At 27.6% G+C, this 26383-nt stretch overlaps 1 protein-coding gene across 1 annotated transcript in view; it reads left to right on the plus strand.

Moving 5' to 3' along the window:
- The window catches only part of LOC107451710 (uncharacterized), a 153753-nt gene that overhangs the window by 101459 nt on the left and 25911 nt on the right, over window positions 1–26383 (plus strand). Inside the window, exons 3-4 of the mRNA XM_016067889.4 lie at window positions 15336–15548; window positions 17447–17630. Coding sequence (XP_015923375.2) covers window positions 15365–15548; window positions 17447–17630 — 368 coding nt within the window. The 5' untranslated portion in view covers window positions 15336–15364. The remainder of the gene's footprint in view (window positions 1–15335; window positions 15549–17446; window positions 17631–26383) is intronic.

Raw genomic sequence — 26383 nt, forward strand, 5'->3', positions numbered from 1 at the left:
GGTTCAGAATGTTATTTTCTTTTTCAATAGCTTTTCTACAAATATAGTGTTATTTCTGAAAAGGAGATGTTTCTCTCATTAAAACAATAATAAAATAAAATAAATATAGTACTGATAAGTTGTTTGTTGTTTAAATATATATTTCAGAGAAAAAAATTTTTAAAAAAAAGTCAGACGATACTAAAATTTTAAAAAATGGATACGATGGATTTATTTTGAACCTTTATTGTAACACACAAAAGAATATATTTTTTTTATAAATTGACTTCATGTCTAACTTAATATAAACAAATTCTGTATGAATTTTGCATTATTTCAGGAAAAAATCATCTTCCCTCATTCTTCCAACTACGACAAAATTTCAAATCTAAAGTTATCAGATTTCTAAAAAAAGAGGATAAACCAAATGTTTCAAAAAGTTCAATATTATCCTGCGACATCAGCTGTGCTTTCTTCCTTCTTTTTTTGCGGATTTCTTTCCTTTACTCTGAAGAAGCTTAGAATTGATCTCACTCTAAAAGATGCCACTAACTCTCCTCTAAAAATAAAAAGTGGTACTGTTATCTTGGAGTAAAGATCTTAGAAAAATCTATTCTTTTGAGCATTGAAAAGCAAATTTTCGTAAGAGTGTGAAAGAAAAACACATTAACGTAATACTCCAATGTGAAAAACGAAAAAGAAATTTATGGTCGGGTTTTTTTTTCCTTCGTTTTCTCAGTTTGTTGTAACAGGTGTGTTGTTATATTCTCCTTTTTTAACATTTTTTTAAACTTTTTTATGCTGTGTTTCTAAATGTATAATTGATTAAGAATGTGGTATAGCGTAATATTTTCTTCAGAATATTCTTTGAAATATACAGACGTTGAGGACCAGGATCTAATGCATTTAACAATAGAATAAATAATGTAAGTTTACTCAAGTTAATTATAATACAGTAATACTATAATTATAATATAGTATAATTCATTACAATTAAATCATTTTTGTACATTAAAATAATAAATTTTTAATTAAATCGTTTTGAACGTAGATGGAGAGAGTGGTTTACCAAGTTTATGCATCCTACTGCAATATCTTTCAGTAGATTCTCCAGGCATGTTCTGCCTGATAACTCCCCCTTTTTTGATTGATTATTTACCTCTTTCTTTATGCAGCTTTTATATCATCATTTTTTGCCTGATTACCAATTTGTGGAAAGGTCAGGTTTTAGATAATAAGCAGCTTTCAGCAATCTTAATTTTTCAGTTTTTTTTAATATAAAAAAGATGTAGTTTCTCATAGTAAATTAACTATACCAAATAAATTCGAAAGTTGCCTGATAAAAAATTCCATTTGCTTAAAAAATATACGAATAGGAAATGAAGCGAATAAAATAAGTAATATCTTACTGCTTAAATTTCTTGGTATTATTTATTTAATAACTCGAGAGTTGTTTTTATAATTGTGTAAAATACACTATCTTAAAAAGCAAATTATCGTTATTTTAATTTATTTGTTTGAGTAATTATGAGTGATAGTATACACATAAACAAATTTTATATTGCCAAAAAGTTTTTTTCTTTACTTTTAAACTATTATAAGTAAATTATATTTGTACTGATAAATTTACTTCATAGATATTACTATTGATTATTAAAAATATTTAAGAGTTTCCTTAGAATTAAAATAAAAGTTTTCTTTAAAATATACAATTATTTTTATTTAAAACTTATAATATTTTTAAGTTTAATCGTATTTAGTGGAAATGAATTTTGTAAAAAGCTGCCGTATTTATAAATATTCTGTTATTGCAAAGAAAAACACAAAATTAAGTATTTCATATTTAAGTGTTCAATATAAAAAACATGTACGTAATTTTTGTTATTTATAAATAAACTATTACCATATTTATTAAATCAATTTTTTTTAGTTTAATCATAAATATATAGTTTGTTTTATCGTAAAATGACTTCATCAAATAATTCGATAGTTTGTGTTAGTCTTTAAAGGAAATTAATCTTAGAAGCATACTATTAACTATTTTTTGCTGTTTATTACGATGTTTTGTTCAAATAATATGTTTCACGAAAATCTATTTCTCATTATTTTTTTATTAGTGAAAGCAAATTATATGCGTGCAGATAAATTAACCTCATTCAATTTCTGTATGATTATCATTCATGTAATGTACCCCAGCTAAATGAAGCCTTCTTGATTTTTGTCATAACTATACTGAAAGAAAACCCCTGCGAACCAAACATACATGTTTTGAAAACCTATATACATAATTACAAGGAGTAACTCACTTCCTGTTCCGACTTTCAATCATAGAAAATACTAAGGAGATGGGGGAAACGCGTCCCATCGAATTAAACACACTTCTGATTATAGCCAAAATATCCACGATATTTTTCATTTGACAATATTTTAGTACTTGAAATGTTTGATTAGGTTTTTGGTGTGACATTATTTCGGAATACGGAATAAACCTATCAAGTATTCATGTCTTTAATACAATTCCGCTATGATGTTTGAAAAAAATACTATATTTCCTGATGTATGGAATTTTAAAAATAATTTTTTGAAATATTATAAGAAAAATTTCAATCGTTGAAAAAAATTCAACATGATATTTTAGAGATAAAAACTGTCTCTAACGATATTTTGTTTGCTATATATGTAAGTCAACCAATGCCATAATATAAGGTTTATATCTAGGTTTATCTACCATATATCTAGGTTTTTCTGAAAGGTACCTATTTTATGAAAATTTAGACATAATTTGCGAAAATTAAAAATTATATTAAAAAATCAACACAAAAAAATGGTAAAAATATGGATTTATCGTTTCTTACTAGACGCAAAATTAAAATTTTAAGAAAAAGTATTTTGTGAAATTACCGTTTTTTCTAAAGTTGAATTTGTGAAGGTACCACTAAACGGTAGTAAATTTGACTTGGATAGACCTCTAATTTACCAACCAAATTTACAGCGAGTTCGAAACTTAAAGACAATTCTGTTATGATGTTAGTAAAAAGTGTTAAAATCATGACATGAAAGTAATATTTTGAAACATCATCAAAATATTTTAGAATATTTCTATTTTTTGTGTTAAATTTGAAAATATAATTTACAAAAAGATATTTATTTTATTTGAAATTTACTTAAGTCTCTTACACAAAACTAACAAATAATCTTACATGAAACTGTCCGAAGGATTTAAGCAAAACAAAGACAAAACAGATCCTATCTTTCAATTAAATTACAAAAATATTAATGATTCCTTCCTCTCCATTTTGTTTTATTAACATAATACTGGCATTACCCAAGTGGATCAAGGGATTTGTTTTGGAATTAAAATTTCCGATTTAAGATAAATAATATGGTTAAAAGCTTCGCCAAGAGCTTCGAAAGATTTAAAATTTGCATTTTCATCAATTTGGATGACAAAGTAAGCATTGAACGAATTAAACCCACTCCATCCATTATCAATCCAATTGCAACGTTTGCTTAGTTCGGAATATATGCATAACTAGCAAACAAATTATTCTTACATTCTTCCTTCTTCATACATTCCCATGAAAAATATAGGTAACTGAAGAATTAATGAAGAATCGGGAACGAAATCAAATTCCTTTTGATGAGAAAGAATGGTCTCAGTAAATAATCAATGTTAGATTAAAGAATCATTTCTTGCATTATTTAAAATACAAGCTTCAATTTGTAACTTGTATTAAACTTGTCGGCATTTCATTTATTTTTCTTAAAGTTTCAATAAGTGATAAGATTTGCTTAGTTTTAATTGTTCATGATACTCTATTCAGTTTTAAGAGATTTGAGTTTAATGTTTATTTAAGGAAACTAATCACGTTAGAGTTCTTTGTCTGAAACATAATGACACTGTTTTAAAGGTCTGATGTTTTTTATTTTACTATATTGTACGGATATTTGTTAGATAATTCGTTTTATCGATTTTAAATATTAGTGTAATTATTCAAACGGATGTTAACACTAGAAAGACGAAGGGGCCAGTGTCTGTAAATTATTTATGTAGATTAGTTGTACTGTATATCAACTAAGCATCAAAAATTTTGAAATATAATTATAATTCATTTAATAAAATCATATTATAGACTTGGTCATTGAAATTATATACTATTTTATTTAATTCAGTTAACAAACGCATTTGATTAAACTGAACACTGGCGTTTCAATTATCCTTGTACATTGTATTTTTGGAAAATTGATCTTCCTTTTCTTTATAAGTAAAAAACTATAGGTATATTGAAATACTCTTATTATTTTCTATAAAGAAACCGAGATATTTTATATTTAACAAAGCGTACTTTTACTTGTTCTTATTTTTCAGCAATTATTTTATGGTTTTATATATCGTATAAATAAAACTGCTTGATTGTCAAAATGAAAGTCGACCGGATTATTATGTTTCTCTAAATATAGTTTTGGTAAGTTTAGTTTAGTTTGATTATTTAGTAAAGTTTGGTTAGTAGGTTTAGTTTAGTTAACACTAGAAAGACTGAAATACCTATATTGCCAAAAAACAGTCAAAATACTGCATTGTGAAAGAACAACTAATGTATAAAAAATTTGTTTAAAATTAATTTTTAATATTTTTGATATCATTTTCAGTTATAAACCAAGTTGTTAGTAAATATTAACAATAAAAAAATTATATGTTGTACAAAAAGTCACAAAACTTCTAAGAAATTGTGTCATCATTGCTTTTTTAATTGAAATTAAAAAGCAGTCAAAATGACATCCTTGGGCAATCTAGTGTTAATTTTATAAAAAAAGGGTCTTTTTAGTTTTAAATGTTTTTACACTTAAATATGATTTCAATATGACTCTTAAAATAAAAACAGCTAAAAAAAATATATAATGAATGTTACAGATTCGATAGTTTAGGGACAGAACATCCGTTTCCTAAATCGTTCGAATTCCGACGTTTACTGGTCATACGAAGTCTACTCATGTTTCTCTATGACCAAAATGTAGATATTTTATAAATTATTTTTTGTTAAAATAGCAGAATTTTTTTTGTTAACATAACAGAGTTTATTTGTTAAAACAAAGAAGTTTGCTCGTTAAAATAATAATACTTATCTGATTAAAAAACAGGTAACTATTTCATAGATTGGCGCACCAGCTGACAGTTTAACAGCCGCAGTCCATAACACAAGCCACAGTTCATAAATTTTAAAAGATTTTTCTGTTACAGAGCTAGATTTAAAAAATCAGCATTCTTCTATTATAAACTAAAAGAGCTCTTTTTAAGTAAATAATTCTTAGAAAAATAAATTTCTGCATAGACTGTAAAAAAATCAGGACCAAATTACGATATACAGTACCGGCACTTTGGTTTGCATCATTCGTAAAATCTGTTTTATCATAAAAACCATTTTTATCGTAAAATATTGTACAGTAATTTCTACAGTAATATTTATTTAATTAGAGTGAATCAGTGACTTGACAGTAATTATTACTGTAAAAAACACGACTCATCAGATTTTTTCGTACCTTCACATGTTCCATTTAACAGTAAAAAGTACTGTTACCCTGACTATAATAATTTTTAAGGTAATTTGATCAGGGATTTTTTACAGTGTAGTTTCGGATTTATCATTGTTTTGAGTTCCGAGATTGTTATGAGAAAAAATTATTTAAGAAATGCGACCTCAATAATTGCCTTGAAAAATACTTTTTTCCCTCTGTTTAAGTTTAAGTATATATATATATATATATATATATATATATATATATATATATATATATATATATATATATATATATATATATATATATATATATATATATATATATATATATATATATATATATTTAAATTTTAAATTGAAGTATGACACTAGAAAGTACCTTTTTGTTAAAAAAAAATTTTAAAAATATTTTGTAAATTAAAAAGGGAATGTGAAGTAAGTTTCAAAAATACATTAGCTTCAAATACATCAGGCATTTAGTAATTAAATATAACTAACAATACAGAAGAAAAATGCCTGTCTTTAAATTTATCACTCGGAAACACTCTTAAATTATCTTTGACTAGTTAAAAAAATTGTTCTATACATTAACACAAAATTTTTTCTAATTTTCTTTTTTCTTTAAATATTTTTATCGTCTGGTCAAAATGCTGCTTTAATAGACAGGAAATAAAGACAATCAAACATGATGATGATAAGTTGTATAAATTTCATCAAACATAAATTTCAGTTAAGAAATTGTATTGCTAAGAATATAAATGCCAAAACATTGCATGAGGTCAAAAAAGGTTTTAAGAAAATATTTTAACAAAGTAAAGATTTCATTTGCTCTATGGAAACATCAAAAAACTGAGTTACTGATTTTGGTAAAGTTAACACTAAAATATGTTTTCATAATACCTGCTAAAATTCGGTGAATGAGGTAAAATTTAGTAATTTTATCTTGATTACTTAGACCATGGTGCCGACTAGCCTGTGTAAGGGTCAGGGAACTAGCCTCGCATTAGAAAGGTTCTGGGTTCGAATTTCTCTGTACTATCTGTCCTCACTATGGGAGCAACGTTGGCCCACCTAATATGGTGCCCCTGAAAGAATGACCAACAAAGCTGCCCTTCAATTGCTTTTATGACGAAAGGTCATTCTCCAGGTGGGCATTGAAAAAATAATTAGACCATGGCATAAAAACCAATTGAAATAAATCTTTTTTCAGCTATATAATTTTAACTTAATGAGTCGAAAAAAAAAGCATAATTTATAAACCAAAATATCCGGTAAAATTTTACGATATAAACGGAAAAATTACTAAATGAAGGGTTTATATACTGTATATTTTGGTTTCTATTACCAGAATTTTGGTGATTTTTAAAAGAGATACAATTACCATACAGTAAAGTGCTTTTACCAGATTCGTTTTTCTTCTGTGCAACATAAAGTAATCACATCTCAAAAATTTAAAATGTTTCATTATTAAACATTGTTTAAATCTCATTTCTAAAAATTTTAAATTTTTATATCCGTAAAATGTGTCACGCGAATAACTTAGTAAAAATTAACTCTTTAAATTCAATTCTAAAAAGCGTTTAAAAGTTTGTTTTGTGTCATTTTTAATGCAATAATTGCGTCACTAGTCCATACAAATCATCATGCATATAAGCAAAAAATAATTCCGTGATCAAGTCATTAATATGTACCATAAGACACCTGCTTTCAATAATATCTACAACATCTCCTTACAGTGTATGCTTGCTCTTCATTCATGCATTTTATGCCGAAATTCTGATTTTGTCATAAAAATCGATTATTTATGAATCATTCTGCAGTGCTTGACAAGATGACAAGTAAATTATGATAATGCTCAATTCATGGTTGAAATATGTCAAATACATTTTTTTTACCTTTTTATTGAAAAGAAACATCTTTTTTTCGCTGACAAAATATTATGTCCAAATATTTTTGATTGATATGTTGGGTTTTATTCCAGAGAAAAAAGATTAATATTTTGATTTTTTGATTTTATAATGCCAAAAAATATATATATTTCAATGAAATACTATTATTAGTTTCCTTATTAACCCTATGATGAAAATTTTAAATCGTATTTTTAGTAATTTTGTTTTAATTCAGATCATAATAAGTGGAAAATATTACATTTAACATTATAATAATTTATGATAATGAAATTTAGCATGAAATACAGGTGTTTTTCATGCGTTAAATGTAAAATCTTCCAAACAATAATTTCTCAAATCTGCATTCATTTAGTTTTAAGTTAACAGTTACTCATCATTGAAATTTCTATAACTTACAAAATCAAATAATTATAAAAGTTTGAATATTAATGAAAAAAATATCAAACTTCCTTTTCATGGCTTTTGTATTTTAGTACAAATATAATTTCGATAATTTAACTATTTTTTTAGCAAATTTTGACTGTTTCTTTTTATAATTTAAAATTACTAAAATATATTTTTGCATGTATTTAGGTAGTCTGAAGAAAATAAATTTAAAATGGATGCCCGTGTCCCTCTGTATTACAAATATGTGATATTTAGGAACTAATCTGAGTTACTTTAGAATTTTAAATTTTACAACCATTGCATTAGAAATTGAAATACGATTAGTAAAATTTTTGAACACACAGGAAAAACTACATGCATTTAATTAAATAAGATATTTTTTATCCATAAAAACTAACTTAACTCTATGATTTAATATTTCAAACTTGTAAACACAGGGCCTACATGAAATTATCCCTTGAACTCAACTAGTTCTCCTCAAAAAATTATATAGCTTTTAACATGTACAATATTTTAATTTTAGAAATCCTAAAATTTTTGTGAGTGCTGTTTTTTTATTATCAAGTCAATTATATAATGTCTTTAATTTAATTTCAAATTATGAAAAGTGACGTACACTTTTAGAATTTTCATTCGAAATTAACAATAAGATAACCGACAGCAGTCTGTCCATCCAATTAACCGTAAAATTTACGTTAAAGAGCTTTTTTTTCTAACTTTTCGGTTTTGAAACCGTTTACAGCTAGTATGATTAAAAGTCGGCTTAAATGCAAAACTATACGGTTGCTCAACTATTTATAACTAATATGATTTTAAAACCGTACAAAAAATATCTAACTCGTCATTGGAGTTACGCTTTCCCTTAGGTAATGAGCTATGGAATTATGTTGTAGTTGAGTTGTGTTTTATGAACTGTGGAAATGTGGTTAAAATAGTTTATCTTGTTGTTGCACTTATAAGAGATGGGAAATACTAAGCTTTTTTGTGTTCAGTAGCTTTATGGGGCTGCCATCTATGCGTGAATAAGAATATCATATTCTAACAGTCTAGTTTCACAAATTTGAGAATGCAGGACACTAGAAACTCTTTATGCCTTGAAGAGAATGGGAGAAATACTGGGACTCAAATCCCCATTTTGTTGGTCATGAGATTGAATGATTAGCCCTATTGTCTATAATGTGTCCCCAGTTGCAAAGAATTAAATGACATCATTTGGTGGGCCTAGTTGGGGTGCTATAATATTCTGGTTGTTTAAGCGCATTAGGTGAAAACAGTTAATAAGTGGTTTTCGCACAATTTTAAATTTGAACACCACTTTATTCATGGTTATTTGACTGTTTCGTTTGAATATGGCAAAAAAACAATCAAAAAAATTGGTATTTAATTATTCTTTCTGCGAAATTTCAATTGCCTTATAATTATTTTGAATATATATATATATATATATATATATATATATATATATATGTACATAAAGAGAGAGAAAACTCTAAATGGGGATCCGTTTCATGGGTTTGGAGATCTTTTACTAATAAATTAGGACAGTTTATGAAATATAAATTTAATATAAGGCAATATTCTGTGTAAATGAACAGTTATTTCTAACGCATTTGCTTATTAAAATTTTTAAAAAAAATTATAAGTGATTACAATATATGTCTAATATAATAAGATTAAAATACAATACAGTAACAACGCAATATATTAACAATGTAATACACATAATACAAAACTTGAAATAAAATAATAAATCTTCTATTAAATTTATCTAGGGTTTGACCTCATCCGCCTTATAAATTGCTTTTCATTATTTGATGCCAAATTGCGAACTTTTTTTTAAAAAAAATAGATAAATATATATTTAAAAAAATACTTCACCTTTCGTGAGGAAAAATCTATTATAGTAATTCAAAAACTGATTTTGTATGCACAAAATTCAATCAATTTCTTTTTAAGTGGAAAAAATATAACTGTTAAGTTCTAATTCAACCTACATCAATCATTTTGACATAACTAATTTTAAACTTCTCGATACTAATAACTTTTATTTAGTCTTAAAGTCATTGGATAAAGTAAATTTTTTTATTATTGTTTTTGGATTTTTTTCCCTGGCTATTCAATAAAGGATCCGAGTTAGTACAATAAAGAAAAAGAGCAAAAAATTCCCCAAGTCAAGATTGATTATTCGAAGTTTTCTGCCTGAGTTTTAGAAAGGAAGAAAAAGTAAGCAATAGTTTCTGGTAGTATTGACAATCGAAGTGACATCCGTCGACTTTTAATTTCAAATTTGAAAATTGATTTTTTTAGAGAAAAAAAGCTATGAAATCAAAAATAAATAAATAATAAGTCTATTTTCTCACTTTACAAGCTCCTGAGCTTTTTTCTGAATAATATTGAACTTCTGATTGCCAATATTTCAATAAAAAGTTTAGAAAACAGGAAATATATACTGTGAAATATTGAATATCTTTTAAACAGTAAACACCATGTTTAATGAAAGAACCTTTCACAATTCTTTTTTTCTTGTTCCTCAGTTTTATTTTTTGTTTAGCATGAAGTTTGAAAACTCCGTTGAAGGTAGAAATATACTATTGAATTTTATAAAAGATTATTATATTGTTAAGGTAAAATTAAAATTTTCCTTGTTAGTATTTCATAAAAAAAGGCTTAGTTTAAAAAATTGAAATTATAGCTTGTGGGCATCTTCATTCTTTTAAACAATGAACTTCGTCATCAATAAGGAAACTTTCAATACAGTTTTTTCTTCTTCGGTTACAGAACCCTAAAAAATTAACCTTCTTCCGGCAGAAACCCAGGCTTTATAAATAAAGTTTATTAGTGTAATTAGGAACGTTATAACCTACAGAGGATTGTTTCTAAAATATTTAATTAGAGGGATAAAGATGTTTCATTGTTTTATCATTAATAATCTAAAATTATATTTTATGTTCCACTGTTAAACTTGCAAACCTAATGCTATATCTAGTCTATTTATTTATCTATCATATGAATTTTTTCCTTTTTTATTATGCATTATATGAATTTTTATGTTTTATATGAATTATTATCTAGTCTATTACATGAATTTATTTTTGATGTAGATACACATTCTGTATCTTTAAAGAAATGATATAAAAGATGAAAATGGTTATTTGTTAAGCATATTATTAAATTTTAAAAATATTGAAAATATTAAATTTTAGTTATTGATCATGATTGATCATTAATCATGAATTCAGATTCATGATTGTTAATATAATATCACCGAATAAAAATTTAAAAACGTATATAAGAATTTTATTACAATTAAAAATAATTTTGTAAATTCTTCGGTTTAAACTGCGAAAACAATTGGGATTGAAAATTAAATATTAATTTGGAGAAAATTTATGAAATACTATATCTATTTTAAAATATAGTGAATGAAATTAAAAACGGTTTACGAGTAGTTGGTAAAAAATTTAAGCAATGATGATAATAAATAATAATAATGATAATAATAATAATAAATAATAATAATAATGGTAATAATAATAATAAATGATAATAATAATGATAATAGTAATAATAATAATAATGATAATAATAATAATAATAATAATAATAATAATAATAATAATAATAATAATAATAAATAATAATAATAATAATGATAATAATAATAATAATAATAAATAATAATAATGATAATAATAATAAATAATACTAATGATAATACTAAATAAGTAAACCACAAAATCATAAATGAATACTGCACATTATCAGTGTCTTGAAAACAGAAAGAAAAAGAAGAAAAATATTGTTTTTATGTTTTATTTCGAAAATATTATCATTTTTTTAGAAAAATTGCTCTAAATGTGAATTTTCTAAATGTTCAATAATTGGAATAACTAAACTCGGATATTCCTAAAGACTTGCAGACAGAATTTACAAAATAGCGTTTTCGATTTATTATTATTTTTTTTTTGATAAAAATTTATCAGAAACAAAATTAATCAATCCAAGAAGCACAGAAGAAGGTGGCTATTGATAGAAATCATGAAGAAAAAAATGGAATAAAAAGGAAATAAGGGGATTCGGAAAGAGGTAAACAAAGCTGGTTTTTGAAACCAAACACCTCGTAGGTAAACAAAAGCTTCACCTTCTACTGGAATTAAAGTTAAAAGATTTTTATGCTCTTTTGTGATTTTGTGAGTTGTGTTAAATCTCAAAGGGCACATTCTAAAGATTTTGATCATGTCGATCGAAAGTTCTACCAGGAAAAAAAAAAAAGGAGGAGAGAAACTTTGAGTTTCTAGAAATCCAATTTTAGCAGAGAGGTGTGATGAGCCCTTATTTCAGGGGAAAAGTGAAAATCTACACTTGCGCACCCTCGCGACACTACTCGAAGAGGAATGGAACTTTTTATTACGTTTCCTCTGGGAAAGGGAACAATATCAAAGAGGCTAACTTTCTACCAGGAAGGAAACAACTAAACCTTGCTTGAACATACTTGACACTTTTGATGGCGTGTGTATCTCGACAGTAATCTGAGAAAAGGATAGAGAAAATGAAATAAAAACTCTCTTAAAAATGTCGAATTTTCTGAAGTTCTTGATACTGATACTTTTAGATATAGAATTATTTGTGTATTTTTTTTTTGAAGAATAAATATGTAATAGTATTTTATTTGTAATATATAGCAAAATTTAACCAACAAAGAACCCTAAAAAAATGCCTTAGAGGCGTTTTTTTGATTCAACTCAATACCTTCAACTTGATTTTTATGTTAGACTCACAATTTATAAGTTTTGTTACCAAATTATTCAATATCACAACAAAAAAATAAAATTAAAATCTATATAAGATTTAATTGAAGTCTTACAGATATTAATAAAAATTTGAAACATTTATCAACAGACAGCATAGAACGGAAAATTTTTTGCTTCGATCACCTTTTTTGTTGTAATTTTTAAAATTTTTATCGAAATACTAACTGAACTTTTTCACAACATTTGAAACATGCAGCACCAATTAGAAAAAAAAAATCAAAAAACGGCGAGGCAAATAAACTTGCTTTCCACATTTTTATTTCCACATAAGAGCATGTTCCTTGATCGAAATATTGACGTTTTCGTTTGTTTATTATTATAACACTTTTGCATTAATCATCTGTATAATTTATTGTGATAAAATTTGCCAGTTACGATTGTCAGTCCAGATTTTAAAAAGAACGAAAAAAAATCGTCAAAAGTGGAAAAAAAATATTAAATTTATTTTTGTTATCATAACGTCTTTTTGATGTATATAGACCAAAGTCACCACAAGGATACATTTTGTGTTGGCTTTTTCTTTTTCTCATATAACTTGATGAATTTATGCTTTTTTATCTTAACGTCACAAAGAAAAAAAAGTTAAAATTTTAAAAATTAAATTTTGAAAATGTTTTTTTAATTTTTTTTTAAATGTTGTCTTTAACAAAAGCAAATGGGGGAATATATAGACTATATTCTCAGGTAGACTTTATAAAGTATGTATTTTCGTTTCTGTTTTTCTTTTAGAAGCAATTTTTTAAATTCAAAAATGCTGATTACATATGGCTGCTTTAAAATTGCATTATCGATGTAGAGAAACGTTCATACAATGAAGAACAAAAAAAAAAAAAAAAAAGAATTGGCTGCGCATATTTGCGCCAAAAACTCTTAAAAATCAAGATGAATATATATTTTCCGTACGTTTGCATCGAAAATTTCATTATCGTTGGTTTACTATGTAACAATTCACCTGCATTCGACGCCCACTTGTTTGAATCGAGAAACAGGGAGCCAAATGTAAAGCAAAGGACTATTAAAAGTGTCTATAGAACAATATAATTACAGAGAAAAAACATTGTATTTGCTTTTTTCCACTTAAGTAACAGGCTCAAACAAAATCTTCACAAAATTAATTTTTGAAAGCAAAAGAATTGCTTGATAAAATAATACATTTAACGAATACAAATATGTAAGAATAATGCATACATATTGCAATTTACTTTCTCATGTAGACTTTATAAGAGCATGCATTTTAATTTCCGAATTTGTAGGAACATCTTTGAATTCAAAAATGATGGTCATCTTTGAGAGTTCAAAAATTCATTGTTTTAAGAAGAAAGAAAACAAATCTGCTGCTCATTTAGAAAAAAGTCATACTCCATGCATTGGACTTCAGTAAGCATTAAAAATAAAGGGGTAAAGAGTTAAAATTACTCAATCTTAAAATTGAAAGAGAGCAATAAATTTGAAAGTTAATCTAAAAGAGAATACATTTAATTTTGTATATTATTAATATGTAATTATCTCCTGCAAGACATGAGGAAAGCTTTAATAGTTTTGTTAAAAAACAATGTACTTCTAGTGATAATCTAATGTTTCAATTCATAGCTAAGTCTAGGTCTCGATATCGAAATTCAAAAAACTGTAGCTTGCAATCTGAATAATTCTCTTTAATCTAAATTTTAAATCGTGACTATCATTCAAAAGTTAATAGCAAAATGTTATCATTATAAAATTTTTCTCTTAAAAAAAGGAGATGTGACAACTGGAAGTAATATTACTGTATATATTTCTTATCATATAATGCAGGATATGTAAATTTTTAATTTATTTCGTGATCTTATAGAATGTATACAATATTTGATGCATTTTATATAAATTAATATTTAATTTTCAATCCCAATTGTTTTCACAGTTCAAACTTAGTGATTTCAAATTAATGTCATTAAAGATTTTATTTTTAATAACAATAAAACTTTTATATCCGCTTTTAAATTTTTACACGTAGATATTATATTAGCAATCCCGTACCCCCCTCCCAAAAAAAACACTAATTTATTTTTACTTTGCTCATACTATATATATATATAATAGATGCTGAACAGCTGACTCAATTCTAAATTTAAGACAATCAATGTCCATGTAATTTTTAACCTAACAAAGAAGACAAGGGAACTCCTATATCAAGCAGTAGAACTACTTAATTTTCACGGAGGACTTTTTCTCTTGACTAACTCGTATTTTCCTTACATGGAGTGGAAAACCACAAAAACACCCCATCTTTTGATCGACGGCAAAGGAATTCTATCCCAAGATCCCTCCAAAACTGAAGATTTGTTTACATCTGCACTGTTTTCAGAGCGAGAGGGTATCAACCAGTATTCGTGTCAACCATTCGTATCGACATTAGCAAATTAACCATTCGTATCAGCTGAGTCACTTCATCCAGAGACATACGCTCTATCTCCTAAGCTACCCTTCGTAATTTTTTCAACCGCTTATATTTTGGCTAGCTTTTTTATCATTACTCAGACGACTGTGTAGTCTATAATCTAGTTTAATTCTCAAGCTCTAATTTTAGTGGAGCTCTATGGGCTCTTCAGTTTAGAAATTTTGCTCACTCTCCATATAATGAAAATAAACCATATATTTTTATTTATTTTTAGTATCAAAATACTGCTGTTATATTACCTTTTCTACTTTTATACCAATGTTTTTATTGTTATAAATAGCATATTTCTTATTTACAGTTAGAATGTGATTGAGAAGGGAGTTGACTATGAGATGTGTGGTCTTAATTCTTCTGGTGGTGACATATGGCACTCAAGGGGAGACAGTGGAATCCAGCCCTTGCAAGTCATGGGAATTCCGTTGCTCAAACGATCACTGCATCAGCCACAATCGTTATTGCGATGGAACGGATGACTGTGGAGATTCTTCAGATGAGCCACCAGGTTGCACAAGTATGGGAATTTTGAAATAATTTATCCAATAAATCTAATCTAATGAGTGTAACTAATCACAAAAATAAAAATTAAATAGCCTTCAGTCAACTATAAAATTGCATCTTAAAATATTTTGCCGATAGATAGAAATTATGAAATATATAAATTTAATTTTCATAGCAAAAGTATTACTATGGGAACTTAATTAAATAAATAGGATAAGGTACAGTTTATCTTATATTTTACTTTATAACCTGAGTATAAAAATCAATCATTGTTAAACTCTGGTTATAAAATAAGCTACTATAAAAATATCTACCCCTGTTGTATGAGCTCATCCTGATGCTCTGGAATCTTGTTTTATTCATTTGACTGGGGATTCCCTTGTTAACGACTTTAGTTTCCCCACTTCTCCATAACGCGTGGAAATGCATTGTATTGATTTGCCTCTCGGTCACAGTGAATTTTCTTGTTTTGTTTTTTACCGTTTTCTCTCTCGGCTTCTGTGGTTTTACTAATTTTCTCACTTTTTACACCTCTTCATGTTTTTTACCTTTATTTTTCCATTTTTTGTTGGCACCTTTACGTTTTTCATTTAAAATCATTTTTGTTTCTTAACATTCATGTCTGGCAATTAAGTCTTGAAAATTGGCGATAATTTTTGAAGCGCTTGTTATTTCATATTCATTTATTTCTGAACTGAAAAAAGTTTTCAAACAGCTAATATTGTGAGAAATGTCTTAAGAATTAAATCGCATGAAGTTGAAAGGCATTATTTTGAAAACTAAAAAATTTTGATGATGCAACTTGTTTTTATACTGGGCAAAGAAATTTAAAATATTTTGTCGAATACAAAAAAATAGACTCGAACACTAACATAAGACCTTAAGAAAGTTGACGAGTACTATCTAAGTCTTCTCAGATGCCTAACTGGGGAGAATTGTATAAAATTCTCCAATTATAAATTATTTTACAAAAGCTGTTCTCGTGTCAACTTGGCATCACTAATTCAATTATACATTACTATAGTGTGAGAAACCTTCACAACAATTTAATTTAGACTTTGCATTTATAGCATAAAATAGCATTATATTTTTCGTTATATAGTCTTAAACTCAAAGTATCAAACTTTTTCTTTCATTACAAAAATATGGAAAAAAATTATTATTTTAAAGTTTTTTTTCGTAAAAATAGATCTCGAATTAATGAGGTATGTAAGTGTTAGCAAAAATATTCTATTCTGTAAAAATAGTTATAAGAGACGCAACAAAAAAATAAATAAAATTAAGAGGGAAAAGTCCTTCATTAATATTTCTAACACCGATTACTTACAAAATTCAAAGATCACCTTGCATAAGACTCAACGTTAAAAAGTAAAACAACAAGCAAATGCAGAATCTATTGATACAAAGAGCTAGTGATTACACAATTTCATCAATCATCTCAATTAGTACGCACTAAATTAAAATACTACTGTAATTTCCTTTTCTACATTGTTAAAATTCGTGCAACTCTTTGGGAATCTTGAGAATCTTATTGAGAAGAAAATTGCAAAATTGAATCATATTAACTTGCTTCATAAGCTGGATTTTACGGTGCTATTGTTCAACTTGGACTGTAACATTGCTGAATTTAAAATCTTAATAAGTTTCAACCCATTTCTCCCGTTATATAGTTCAAATTACATTTTATTTAGGTTTCAATACTGAACAACCTTTAGCAAAAATGTATAAATTAATCAGTTCGATATTTGTGTTGAACTGCATCATTTTAAAATTAAACTAGCTATATTTATGCAAATATATTACATTTTAAAAATACTAATGAGAATGAACAATGATGATTTGATACACTTAGCACTGCATTCCACCTTTACTTAACTTTTTATCTTTTCTTTTTTCTCTTTTTATCCGCAGATTGTAACCAGACGTTGATGGGCGAAGTGGGAACGAAGTATCCGCTGAGAATTACTGAACCTTTTCATCGGAATTCTCCCTTTGTATGCAAACTCCATCTTGTGGCCGGTGGCGGAGATCTTCTAGGAGAAAGATTGGAAATAACATTCCTCTCATTTCAAATCGGATCTTTGACTCTTGATCGGTAAGTAGAATGACATTTGATTTTTAAAAAAGAAAATTGATTTGGCAAAGATGAGTTTTTTTTTCCAGAAATGATTGACTAAAACATATCGAAGAGCGAAAATAAATATGACTTTGGAGAAAAGGAAATATCCTTGTGCAGGAGTGAGCATAGTTTGAAGTTGAGAAAGAAAAAGGTTCTAATTTTTATGACCGTCGTTGAACAGTCGACCCAATTTTATGGGTTTACGGCTACTAATGTTCAACTCCGTAGGCTTGTAATTTTGAACCCAACCCAGAAGACAAGGGCTATCCTGGATCGAGAATTGGAAGAAATTCGCCTTCATGGAAGACTTTTTAATGGAGCTAACCCGCATTTGCGTTACATGGAGAGGAAGACTACGAGAACCTCCCACGGTTAGCCTGACGATAAGGGGACTCTAACCCATGATCCGTCTACCACTGAGGATATTTTACGTCAGAACTGTGGTCGGTGTAAGTCGGATGCGGACTTCGTATAGACTGGGATTCGAACCCGGTTCGCCTCATTGGAAGGCAAACGCTCTATCCCCTGAGCCTTCGCGACTCAAGGTTCTAATTTGTAATGTGGTAAAAAAAAATGTATAAACGCTAGTTTGGCAAATAGCTATGGAATTTAAGCATTTATTTTCTAAGATATTAAACTGAGCCAAATACGAATAAAAATAATTGGCCCAAAAAAATATATCTCCAAATAGTCCATTCTTTCAAGAATATTATCTGTTAAATGTTTGAATAGAATCAGATATCATTTTCTTGATAAAAATTTATTTATTCATCACCAAGTAAAATTAGCACAAATTTAATAAAATTTGTGTTAATTTTACTTGCTAACTCTACTTGTGTTAATTTTACTATTTGCTAAATATAAGAAACATCATATTTTTATACTAAGTATTTGCGATAACAGAGAGTTGATTCTACTCAAATTAGAAACCTATTGCCGAATTCTACTTTTACAAGCATTAAGTAATCATTCTAATTTCCAACGTTGTTATATTTCCAAATTAAACATAAATTTAAAAAAATAAAAGAAATATCACATTAAAAATGATTGTGTAAAAAAACTACTGTCATATTAAATTTTAATGCTTTGTGATGTACAAAAGATTTTAAAATTTTATTATTTAAAGAATGCTCTGATTTAAAAAAAAAAATAAAAAGTAATAGATTTGAAAAAAAGTTTTTTTCATAAAAGATAGAAAATTATTAATTGATTTTCTATTAAATGGATATTAATTTAATCCAGATTTAAACAATTGCAAATTATATTATGATAAAACCCTTTTTTATAGAGTCAATTATTTTATCCAACAACGGAAGGTATTTAATCAATTTTTTATTTTTATTTTGAGATCATTATTCGCATCAAAGAAATGAACAATCTACATAAAGCGAATCAATAAATAAATTAAACTTCTAAAGAATACTGAAACCGAATTGAGTTAGGAAGGCGTTGTATTGATACAGAACTGATACGCTTTTCGATCCAGAGAATCTGTTAGTTGGAATCGCTCAATTAAATGGATTTCTGCATTGTTGGGGATCCGGACAAGCTTGAAGATTAATTGAGGATTTCAAGAGATTGATTCACACCAAACAACATTTCAGGCTAATCACTCATGTCAAACAAGGGGGGTGTAATACGGTAGGAGGAGACTTCCTGAAAGTTACTACTACTCCTACAAAAGGATACTTACTATTCAAGTGTAATGGAAAACCTCACAGAATTATTTCAGTTAATTCAGTATTTATAAAGAATGTTTCAGAAATATCATCTTCGAAATTGATTTTCTGATTCATTCTTAGAAAGTAACAAAAATAAGATCGATGATAAGATAAAATAGACTAAGTCAGAAATTGACATTTTCTTTTAAGTTAAACAAAAAAAGAGAATAAAGAAATATTTTTATTTAATTTTCAGTCGAATGTTGATGGAGTGCTTACAAACTTAGTTTTTATAACAAATATTAATTTAAGATTCTAAATTAAAATTACTTTTAACGTTATATATATATATATATATATATATATATATATATATATATATATATACAATATATATATACACACACACATATATATATATACTAGCTGTACCCTGCGTGCGTTGCAACGCTTTCAATTTGAATTTGAATTTTGTATTTAAGTGTGTAAATGACATTTGCGATTATGATTTGAAATGCAAATTTTATTTAATGGTGAAAAAAAGCAGTTAATTCTCTAGGATATCATTAGTGCATTTTCAAACAGACATGTATGGTGATGCACACGGAGCATGAAACATATTTTGGACAATGATCTGAAATAAGACTGGATCTATGGTGACATCAAGAATTTCTGCTGATATCTGATCAGTTTTAGAAGGTGGTTTTTTTTCAATAAGCCAAATTAGAATGTGTGCCTGAGGCAATCCTCGTTTTTGCCATTCAATAGAGTACACCCAACACCGTGTCTCTCTAAAAACATGACGCTTCACAATGAAATCAAGTAAAGATTATCATTTTTGTTTGAACACACGTGCTGTAATATCATGACGATCCGATGATGATTGTCCTGGTAACAAAATATCTCTAATTTCAACCCAAGCAGAATTGCACGTAAATGTAATAAATAAATCTAGGAGCCCATATGCGAGAACATATGTCATTGCATCCTGTGAGTATTCATACATGTGCCTTGGAGTCCAAGGCACATGTATGAATACTCAGACATGTATGAATACTACATTTGCAGGGAGTCCAAGTTTTTCTCCCTGCAAATGTAGTCGGCAATATAATCATTTTCCCCACATCATTAGGATTAACGTTACCATCATTAATTATTGCATCCCGTAAATGAATGCATTCTTCTGAACGTAATTTGGTTTGATTTAATTTAATATACAGTAGGCGTTCAGTTTCAATTTTCGCATACATATCGACAATGTATTGATGAACTAATTGTCGACATTTTAAAGTATGATTATCAGCGTTTTGGCAATCATTAATCTATATGCATAAAAACTTATTGCACTTGCTTTCTTATTGGTTTTCTCGCCTGTTTGCGGACTTCTTAATTTTATGTTAAAATAATATCCCTCCTCTCCTCACCAAAATAAAATAGGATATTGCAATGCATCATATGATCGATACGTTTCTGAGAACTCTTTGAACGTCACGATTTCTGCGATGAAGAACTGTATCGCGGGAGGTAAATTCTTCGCCAACTATAACAATAGCCACTTCATCCAATGTTGGCGCATTGTATTTTTCTTTGTGGTGGCCTACAGGTGTTTTTTCAGCTCTAATAACAACTTTGTAAATATCGGATGACATTTAGTCTAGGGCAATTGTGAACAGCCTAATTAACTGATTATGTTGATCGAAAAATTTTTGTAATACGGTAACAATTTTTCGTTTAGTGCCATTGTTTACCTGACAACGTTGATTGACTTGATCATTTGTGTTATCCATGAAATAAATTTGTAGAAATTTATGATCTGCGTTAGGCATTGAAAGAAGTGATCCTTGCACGATGATAAATTTGGCCTTGCACTTTGAATGTTGGGATGTAATTCTCGTTCAGGATACGTGTAGCACCGAATAAAGTCATTTAGAAACACGAATTGTACCGGCGTATATGCGCCAAAAAATGTTTAGATTGGTTTGTTTGACCTGATACGAAGGTTGATAATGTCTCGGCAGGCGACGTAAAATCTTGTAGTTTCTGTATGCTTCTAGAACAGCAAATTTCAGCTGTTTCATTTTTAAATTTGAGAGCATTACAAAACATACATAATTGATATATTTCTCCGATGATGACACTTAGGGGAAGACTATAGTTTGTTGTCGGATCATAGTGAAATGCACTGAAATTCAAATCAGAGTATTGGCAGCGTCTGAATAGCGAAATGCGTTCTCGGTCGGTTTTCATTCTTGCTTCCCATTGCTCTGATGTTTCCGACGAACGGGCTTGTGTAGTTCGTAGTTGATTTGTTGACAGTCTTCTTTCCTGTTGCTCAGACGTTTCTAAGGAACGGGCAAAAGCATTCTGTTCTCGATTAGTTTCAAGTCTTTTTCCCGTTGCTCCGATGTTTCTGAAACACGGGTAGTTCTCTTTTTGCGCGCTTGAGATGTCGACCGACTAAGAGCGATTTGCTTAGGCGGCATATTTTTGCAAATATTCTTTCTGACAACGAAAAAGAAATGTAAAAGTTGGCAGTGGTCGCAAATTTGCTAAATCGAAATATCACATACATATTTTAAATAATAAAAAGAGCAATAAAAATGAGATGAATAAGAAACATGAAAATTATAAGATTTAAAACAAAAATCAATTTTATAAATGAAAGAAATAAAATGGATGAATTCGAAAACTTTGCATAAATAAACAAACAAACTAATAGTTTTCAAATGACAACTGTCACAGCACTGAAATCTTCGAAAAGTATATTTAATTTTGCTAACCTAAAATTACGTACTAAATATAAATATTTCTGAAAACGTGCAATTTGAATGAAATTTGCTTTTGTCTTTATATTTATTAAACAGTTTTCACAGTACTGAATCCGTGATACGACCAACAATTAAGAAATCTATTCTCGTTGATTTTACTTGCTTGTGCTCACCTGACATACAGAAAAGCGCGAATTAAAAATTAAAGTATATGCAATTTACTTTAATTTACTTTTCTAAATGAATAGAGTTATAAGATAGAAAATATCACTGTTGTTATCTTCAAGATATTTGAAAATTGAATCGTTTATAGCAAAATTTAAAACAATGGCTAGCTTTTAACCAATCAGAAAATTCCATTTCGACTTTCACTGATATCGCTGGAACGGTTTATCGCACGGGATAAAAAGTATCCTATGTCCTTCTCCTGGCTCTAAACTACCTCCCTGCCAATTTTCAGCTAAATCGGTTCAGCCGTTCTTGAGTTATAAGTGAAGTAACTAACACGACTTTCTTTTATATATATAGATATATATATATATATATATATATAGCTCAATGAAGACAAAAAATAAAGAATGAGATAAAACGAATACAGTAATAAATTCTGTGTAAAGCGAGAAAATCATGATTCTTTTTTAAATACATGTTAATTTTCTAAAATCACTAAAATTCTATAATTTAGTATCAACCTCATTAATTATAAACTTTAAATTATTCGATATATTATTATTACCTTACGCACATCCATTTTCGAGTCAATCCTAGGTATTTAACATATTAAACGCTCGTCAGTATTGCAGTCAGGACGCGCTATAAGAGATCACATTATTTAAGCTTTTGTTTTCATATTTTGTCATTTGGCAATCATATTACAAAAATATTTTGTATCATTCTTGAATGATTCTGGCACGCGTAAGTTCATTTGAATTCGCTCCTCGCTTTACTGATTTCTTTTCGTGTTTTGTTATATATTTCCTTTACTTATTATGTTCTGTTTTTTGCTTCATTTGTTTTATTTCATACATAGTTTTTAATTTTGGAATTCTATTTTCGTTTCATAAAACAAATAAAACTTTTTTTTGAGTGCTCCTCACACAATTGTATTGATATATTTTGCTTAGTCTATATTATAAAGCACTCTTTTTTTTGGATATAACCGTGTGAGCTGATGAAGAAGTTATATCTTTTTTTTTTATTTTGTTTTCTGGAATTTTAATGTTTTTTTCTTTCTTTCTTTTTTTTTAAGATACATAAAAAAATTTTAGTGTTTTTTAAGAATAATTTTATTTTTAAAATTTTCCTTCTTCTCTTTTAATTAATCTTTATTATTTTCCATGTTTTGTCAATATTTCTCAATACATACATACATACATAAATATATATGTATATATATTACTTCTTTATGAAGAAAGATCTTGAACCCTTTTTTTTAGCTTAAAAGTATAAAACTGACTTTCTGAAATTATAGTTACGTATAAGAAACGTTTAAAACTATGTTGGTCTAGGCTTAAACAAAGTATCTGGCAATTTTACCAAAAAAATATATCTAAAGACTGCTAATAATTAAGCAGAGTATCAATTCAACAATGAATTTGAATCACAATTTTATTTATCTGATTTTCAAAACCATTAGGTAATTTCTTAAAAATAAGAGCAAAGAGAGAAAATAAACTTAAAAAGATTTTTTTTTAAAAAAAGATGAAGTTATGCACAATTTTAAATTAAATCTGTTTAGATTTTGCGCATTGTTATATTTTTAAATCGAATTTTCAAATCCTTACGAAAATTTAAGTGAAAATTATATTATTATTTTTTACAACAAGATAACATAAAACATACTTAAGATGTTTTTATTTGTAACAATTTCGATTACTATTAATTACCATATTTCATAAATAAAATGGTATGTTTTATATCATTTTAAAATGTAAAATTGAACATTTCATAGCAATGGTAACTCTCTAACTTCGACGTCAGGGAAATCAACATCCTAAATAAATTCATCACAGAACTGCATCGTTAATACTATGTTCTTAAACATACTAACCGGTCCGGGTGTTTCAAGTGAGCTACCAGTATATATACTAATTTAGTTCAACTTCAGCAATTTGAATTAACACGTCCACTGTAATGATAGATGGTTATTGTATTCTGGGAAATTATACCTTGTTGATTTTCAATGAGTACATACGATTACGAATCCCTTTGGATATTACTTGTATCGTAGTTTATAACATGGGAATAGTTAAATTTAACAGCTATTAATAAGTGTGATACTAATGTCTTATTATAATAAAATACACTTTAATAAATGTTTCAAATCAGGAAGCAACTTAAAAATTAGTTTTAGTGGTTAAGAGGCTGCGAAAAAAATTAAAAAATGCTACACCACAGTAACTTTTGATTTAATTATCGGATTTTCAAGTATTAGAAGAAATTTTCAAATGTTCCTACATTTGACCTGAAATCTGCTAATTTATTAGTGCAGATGATATTTTAAGTTACGAAATCAGGCACAAACGTACTTTCTCTGAATAAACATATCTTTTTTTCAACGTATTTGGATTTATGACCCCCAAAATATAACAGGTAGACGTAATCTAGAAAACATGGTCCCAATATTTAAGTCAGGAGAGCAATCCAAAGCTAGGACACCTTTATGTTAATTGTACTTTTTGCGCATTTTGCCACATTTTGAAAATTTTGCTTCATTTAAGACTAAATTTTTTTTACACACAGTTGTAAAATTTCTTTATTCAAGGATGATTTCTTAATCCTGTGCAAAACTTATTTTTTAATATTTTTTTTTATTATTTTACTTAGTAATAATTTTATTTTAATTGTGAGGTATACAGATTTTCAAATTATTTTAAGAATGTGGTTTTAAGTGGAAAAAAATTGAGCAGAATTGGTCAAATAGTATTTGAGTTACCCAATTTTAAAAACCTTAAAGAATAAAAATTTGATTTCTCGAGAACTATTCAACCGATTTCGATCAAATTTTGCGATTTGTATGATAAAATTTCGTTCCTTAAAATGATGTCAAACATAACCATTCAACTAACATTCTTTTGACCACTATTGAATAAAATAATACTAGTCAATAATTAAATATTTATAGAAAACCTTTCAAGTGCATGATGATTTTTAAACTTAAGTTAAAATCTTAAGCAAAGCTTGAAATTGGATATAACTAATTTTTGTAGATTACGAATCAGCTGTCAATTTTTTTAAAAATTCTTTTCAGTACAGGGGAGTAATTTGAAAAGCAAATATTAGATTTATTACATCTTATTAAAAAACATTTAGATTTTGATGCATAATCTATAACTAAAGGCTGTCTTTCAGAAATTCTTTGTTTTTTTGGGGGGGGCTCATCACCAAAATGGAGATGATCACTAATTTTTTAAACTCAGTGAACTAAAATCCAGTAAAGTAAATAAAATATTTGGATCTAGTTTAGCTGTCATTGATTCTACTACTTTATGCCAAAAGCTAGGTATCTAAACTCCGACACTGAAGAATATTGCCGAGTGTTTTAGCAACGAAAATGCTGGTGACTACTTAACACCAAAATGATGTTCCAGTACGCCACGAATGTTCTTTTTAACTACTTGGTTTAAAGCAGCTGGCACCATTTTTTTTGTATTTAGTAGCACTAACATTTATGACAACAGTAAGATAAAGTACACATAAGAATCAGTAAAACTATATTTTCGATTCAAAATTGAGTAAAAATCATTAATATAGAATACGTACATATATTAATACTTAAATTAAAATTAATTCGTAAATCAAACAGACACACAGCACAGAGAAAATATTGATATGGATTTTAACTAGACTCAACAGAGCGGTAGTTGGTTGATTCATAATTAAATCACTTAATACATTTCCCAAAGATTTAAAAAATTAAAATATAGTTAGATTTATTACCGAACTAAATAATACAAATGTAGATATATTTTACAAGTGAGCTTTTGGTTTGGCGAGGACATATAACAGTGCCGTAGATTCCTGTTCAAACTCATTCTCTGTTTGAAAGAAAACTGGTGATTTTTACTCAAAGCCCCTCGAGTAGTGGTAGTTCAGAGAATTGAGTGTTCGCCTCCCAATGAGGTGAAACGGGTTCGAATCCCAGAGATCGCTGGTCGATACAAATTTCGCACCCGGCTCGCACTGACCACAGTGCTGACGTAAAATATCCTTAGTGATATACAGATCACAAGTTAGAGTCTCCTTGCCATCTGATCAACCGTAGAAGGTTTTCATAGTTTTCCTCTTCATGTATGCAAAT

The sequence above is a fragment of the Parasteatoda tepidariorum genome, chromosome 7, assembly GCF_982258835.1.
Source record: "Parasteatoda tepidariorum strain Cologne lab strain chromosome 7, Ptep-v5.0, whole genome shotgun sequence".
In the NCBI taxonomy this organism is placed as follows: Eukaryota; Metazoa; Arthropoda; class Arachnida; order Araneae; family Theridiidae; genus Parasteatoda; species Parasteatoda tepidariorum.